At 38.2% G+C, this 6,000-nt stretch overlaps 1 protein-coding gene across 3 annotated transcripts in view; it reads left to right on the top strand.

Moving 5' to 3' along the window:
- The first annotated feature begins 291 nt into the window (after nucleotides 1-291).
- Nucleotides 292-6,000, top strand: part of LGSN (lengsin, lens protein with glutamine synthetase domain) — a 29,203-nt gene continuing 23,494 nt past the window's right edge. For 2 of the 3 annotated variants that reach the window (XM_040473856.1, XM_040473854.1), the window contains exons 1-2: nucleotides 301-375; nucleotides 4,018-4,084. In XM_040473856.1, coding sequence (XP_040329790.1) covers nucleotides 350-375; nucleotides 4,018-4,084 — 93 coding nt within the window. In that variant the 5' untranslated portion in view covers nucleotides 301-349. Of the gene's footprint in view, nucleotides 376-4,017; nucleotides 4,085-6,000 lie in introns of all 3 variants that reach the window. The other variant, XM_040473855.1, reaches the window with a different exon arrangement.

Raw genomic sequence — 6,000 nt, 5'->3', positions numbered from 1 at the left:
AGTTCATTCTAGAATACAATTGTTATATAACAAAATTCAGTATGTTGGAGAAAAAGTCAATCAACACAGTTTTAAGCTCTGCAATGTCCTTTGTTTGTAGGGAGTCAGGCATAAATGAGCATTTGTCATTCGACTCTTCTAGTGCATTTCCAGCATACTGTGCCTTGGGCATGACACATCAGAGTCTGGTGTTTATCTTTTATTACCTGCCAGACCCCTCTGGAAAAGAGCCTCAATGGAATTCATCATCTGCTGTGTTTGTTTCAGGTATACATATAAATACGTGTTGAACGCATTTGTTGGGGATTGTGGTTTCCAAAGTGGACTTAAATAAAAAAGTGTGAGATGGATGATGAAGGGGACCTTCTACAGGAGGTATGAAGTTAATGGTTAAAATGTTATTTGCCAAAATACTGACAGCAAAGCTTTTTATTATTCTATGTGAACTATTTGAGTGCCAGTATGAATAAGGGCAGCATGATTATACTTGTTTTATGTCTGCTTCAGAGAAGTTGGTGAAGACACTCTCTCCTCTACTACACGTTGAGTTTATAAATATAATCAAAACTAAATTCAGAATTTGCATTAGAAAAGCTCATTTAGTTTGAATAATCATTGAAAATAACTTTACTAGGCACTGCATTTAGGAAGCATAAAGATGGTGTAGAATTCTTTTATGCATATTTTGGTTGTTTTTAAGAGCACAATCTTTGTTTTTCTCAAAGCTTTTGTCTCATAATAAAAATGCTTTGAGGTTAAGTGGCTAAAGGTGAGAACCCATTTTCAAATTATAATTGAAATGCATGGCATTTAAATAGTGATAGCCTCTCATCTGCTCTAGAATATATTAAAATACTCAGTTGTCAACATGTAGCACTTCTCACTAGTTTTTAATGGGTATGTATCCAACTTTTACTCTTGTATTTCTGACAGACCATTCTGGAAGACTGTAAGGTAGACTGGGAGGTGCATTGTGGTCGAATCTTGGAGAATGTGGGTTTTCTTTAGATGGATTTAAGAAAATAAAATACAAGAAGCACATCTACTAAGTGCAAAGCATAGTGGTAGGACAATGCACTGTGGTTGAAATAGAGGCATAGAGAAAATAGACCTGATCCCCCCTCCTCCATCTAGTGGAGAAGACAGCTTGAAGGCTAAGGAAGAGTGGGGCCACTGCTACGTAGAATGAGTGTGAGCTGTGTGCTTTGGGATGGAGACAACAAATGCACTTTCCACAAGGAAACTGGGTAACAGTATGTGAAGAAGGGATTCACTGAAGAGTAGCTGTGGCTCATCACACAGTGTCCTGTCATTGTCAGAGGTGTCAAATGATGGACACATTTAATAGAATGATTTTATCTGAAAGTAAATTTGGAGCTGAAAATAAATGATGACTTCGGGAAAGTAATTAGAATGCACATCATTACCTTTTTAAAAAATTTCTTTTAAGTTTTATTTATTTTGAGAGAGAAAGAGAGCATGAGCAGGGGAAGGGGGAGAGAGACAAGGAGGGAGAGAATCCCAAACAGGTTCTGCACTGTCAGTGGGGAGCCCAATTCAGGGCTCAAACCCAAGAACCTTGAGATCATGACCTAAGTAGAAATCAGGAGTCAGATGCTTAACCAACTGAGCCACACAGGTAACTCACTCACCTTTTCAAATATTGGCGTCTAACTATTCAACTTCTTCTTGGTCTAGGTTTTATTACACCTGAGCCTATGACAAAACTGTATTTCCCACCCCCAGCTGTATTCCCAGGTGGCCCAGCTTTTGTGAAAATCTTTAAGTGTCATAGTCTCCCAAGACCAGTCTAGACCAAATGTTGAGTATTCATTCACTCTTAGGAGAATAGAAAAACTAGCAATATGATTTTGAAGTACACAATTTTCATGGCAAGAGACAAACCCTGTGTCTTGGGAAAAAGTTCTTTGATAACTGGGATAGAACATTATATTTACTAGATGTAATAAAAGTGAGTGTTGGTGTCCACTTGACCCAACTCTCCTCTGAATAATCCCTGTGGTTACCCTGTGTAGGGTCATATTCTCAGAAAGAGAAAGAATATGGAAGGTGGGAGGGAGATGGTATGTGACATTCTGTTTCTACTTAACTAATGTCTGGAAAAGGACAATGATTTTGTTCCATACCAGATGTTTTGGTAACGTGAGCTGCAGCAGCATGAGGTTAACTGCAAAAAACACAGCAGCTGAACAAAGACTCGATGAATCAAAAGGGAAGATTGTGCGTGTGAAGAAACTCTCCCAGGTGGTTACTTCCCCAGCCTGAACAAATTCTTTGGTAGAATCTTCAGTGAAAATGAACAGTTATTAATCTTAGATTTGGTATTTCCCTAAAGAATATTTTACTGAGATTCTCTATTCAAAACAATGTCATAAAGTCGTGTGTTCAGCCAAATTCTCAGCAGCAATGAACAGACGATAGATCAAAAACACATTCTTATTCCTGAAAGTAGACCCTATGGGTGTGTGAAGTTGCAAATTGATGCAAATGGCAGGACATCATAATAATTAAAAGCTATTTATCAAAACCTTGCATGTGGTCCTGAGCTGGGTGATATGCCAAGCGAGTTGGGTAAGATCTGTTCTCTGCCCTGTAAATTATGCATCTGTGAGGTAGACACAGAGGAAAACACCTGCACAGGTAGACACAAAGGGGTGATGCTTCCAGATTGCAGGACGAATGGACCCCATCTGGGTGAGACCAGAGGTTCATCCTACTCTGCAGCCTGTATCTTGTGTGTGTGTGTGTGTGTGTGTGTGTGTGTTGGGGCATTAAGTGCAGCTCTGTGGGAAGCTATGACTGACTTTCTAGAAGTAGGACTCAAGGCTAGAGATTTCCCTACTCCAACTTAGCCTCTTTTCTCTGCTTTATGCTTGTCTGTGCAACTCTGTATAGACTTTCTGATTCTATTTTTATATTTTAAATATGTTTTGTCTCTTAAACATTCAGTTTTGTTTTTAGATTTCAAGGTTTTTAGTTCATTTTATGTTTATTTTTATTTACCTTGAATCTACCTCCCTTTAAGTACCTCTCTTGATGTTAAAAATTAGGTTTGTGTTTCACATACCTAATACACTCCCCGAAACCGGAATGCCTGTGTTTTCATCTTGGCTGTACTACCTACTAGCTGGGTGAGCTGGGGCAAAGTATTGGATTTTTCGGTGCTTCATTTGGACATTAATAGTACTGACTGGAAGAGATTTTGTGAGAGATTAAATGAGTTAATACAAGTCCAGGGCTTAGAATAGTGCTCAGAACTACTGAATAACAGCAGTTATTCATCATATGCACTTTACTATGTTGTAGATGACCAGCAGTGTTTCCCCTAAGTTTTCATTTTTATAGCCTTGAGGAGTTTTGCACTTTTTCTTTTACATGGTAGAACTTTATTTACCTTTTTTGGTAAACGTTTGTTTGTTTGTTTATGGGAGAGAGTGGGGGAGGGGCAGAGAGAGGGAGAAAGAGAATCCCAAGCAGGCTCCACACTATCAGCACAGAGCCCAACCTGGGGCTCCTTCTCATGAACCGTGAGACCATGACCTGAACTGAAATCAAGAGTTGGACACTTAACCGGGTGAGCCACCCAGGTGCCCCTATTTGCCTTTCTATGTGATAATGATAACAATTACATGTGGCATACATTTATATAAATAAACACATATTGATCCACTTCTAGCCCATTAATGTTTTTCCAGGGGCAGTGACTAGAACTATTTTTAGTATTCTAGCCATAAACATATCACATTGTTTTTAAAAGATGGAGCTCCTCCTGTCACATTGAAAATATTCTTTTTTGATGAGGCCCAATATTTTTATCTGCAGCGGCCTATTAGCTGATATCTTTGCTGACAGTTCTATAATGTTCTTGGATCTTATTTCACTCTATATTATAGAACTCATTACCATAAATATATATTATATACTACATGTATATTTAAATTTTTCTACAAATCTTCTCTCACCTTTGAAACATATTTGTTTTTATGCCCATCACAGAGACTGCAAAAATTACTTTGATCCTATTTACACGGATATTTTTAGAGACAAAATCTTCATTTCTCAGGTAAATATGGAAATTTATTTTTCAGTAAAAAAAGAAGGCCAGTACTAGCATCAAGCTCAGGAAATTGACCAAACTTTTTGTCCTTTATTATTTTAGCTTCATTTGTTTTTTAGCTTCATATTGTGAAAATAACATGGTGTTAGATGTTTATAAAATCATTTTTCCCCTCTCTGAAACTATTGACTCTGCACACTTTTCTCATATAGAATGTTGTGTTCAAGATTTTACCTGCAGAGGAGAGATTGGCTCTAGGCTTGGTTCTGCTGTTGCATATTTTGCCATCTTGTTGGGAATGGAAGTGAGATGCCGAGAACTTCACATCATTTACAGCGTAGGGGCAGCCAATAATTAACATTGTGGCCCTTCTTTCACATAGAGGTTCCTTACAGTGATAGTTTCTCTATAATTTTGGGGCGGAGATGGATATATAGGTGGAACAGGGTTCCATCTAACCTACCAACTTGGATCTAGGTTATTTTACTGCAAAAGTGGTGAGAACTGGAAACTATTTGGGTCATCCCTGACAATTGACTATCCAACCCCACCACAAATGTGCTTGAGGATGACAAACCTGACATGTTTCCAAATAGCTCCTCCTATTTTTAGCCCATTATAGTTAAGTAAAATTCTGATTCTCTGTAACTTCCAAGGAATGTATCTGTAGTTACCTTTACCTTAGGTTTACCTCAAAAGACAGGGATGCTACTGAACTCTGTGTTAAAATGTGAAGTTAAAAAAAATCAACTTGAATTTCCTGCTGCCTTTTATATAAAACTGCTCAGTATTTAGCATTCTTAAAAGCAACATTTTTAGTTTTCAATATTTTGTTGCTTGAGGGCACCTGGGTTGCTCATTTGGTTGAGCATCTCTTTAAAAAAAATTTTTTTAATGTTTATTTATTTTTGAGAGAGAGAGAGAGAGAGAGAGTGAACGAACGGGGGGAGCGGCAGAGAGCGGGAGATACAGAATCTGAAGCATGCTCCAGGCTCCAAGCTGTCAGCCCAGAGCCCAGTGCAGGGCTCAGACTCAGGAATGGTAAGATCATGACCTGAGCTGAAGTCAGATGCTTAACCAACTGAGCCACCCAGGTGCCCCATCCAGCCCCTGACTCTTGATTTAGCTCACGTCATGATCTCCTGGTTCGTGGGTTTGAGCCCCACAATTGGCTCTGTGTTGATAGCACAGAGCCTGCTTGGGATTCTGTCTCCCTCTATCTTTGCCCACCACCCCCACTTCTCACCCCCTTGCTTACTCTCTATCTCACTCTCTCAAAACAACAACAACAACAACAACAACAACAACAACAACAACTCATTATTTTGTTGTCTGTAAAGTTTGTAAATAAGAGGAAAAAATGAAAGAAGAATTTCAAACCACACGTTTGGATTCTGCTATTTTCTAGGTGTGAAGTCAGGGGGGGTAGTTACTATAACTTTCAAAGACTTAGCTGTTGCATCAGCAAGATGGTTCTAGGGGCACCTTCCTCATTCATATAATATACTTACACCACTTTCTATCACGTATTATATTTATGTTCCATGGAACAAGTAGCTCATCTTTATTTCTCCTATGGCATCCAAACCAGCGACTGGCCTCTTCTAGATATTCACTAAGTACTTGTTGAGTAAATGAATGAATTTCATACAAAGAGGGTGGTTCCAGTAAGTCTCCTGTCAACAAGGTGTATAAATGTACTATATCTATTTTCAGTTTCTATTTTTGATATATTTCAAAATGTGCATAGTCCCAATCAGTACTGACACATTAAATCATTACTAGAAACAATTATTAAAGAAGTTATATTAGAAGATGAGCCATTATAAGAGTTATTTGGAGTGGTAAGAAATGACTTTCAGAAAATATTTGCTTGTCAAAAAATCTAAAGTTTAGAGGAGAACAGAGGACTCTGTTTTTAA

This window comes from Herpailurus yagouaroundi, unplaced genomic scaffold, assembly GCF_014898765.1.
Source record: "Herpailurus yagouaroundi ecotype Mexico unplaced genomic scaffold, PumYag 139, whole genome shotgun sequence".
Lineage (NCBI taxonomy): Eukaryota > Metazoa > Chordata > Mammalia > Carnivora > Felidae > Herpailurus > Herpailurus yagouaroundi.
Note: the sequence above shows the minus strand (reverse complement) of the source record. Positions and strands in the feature narration are given on the sequence as shown.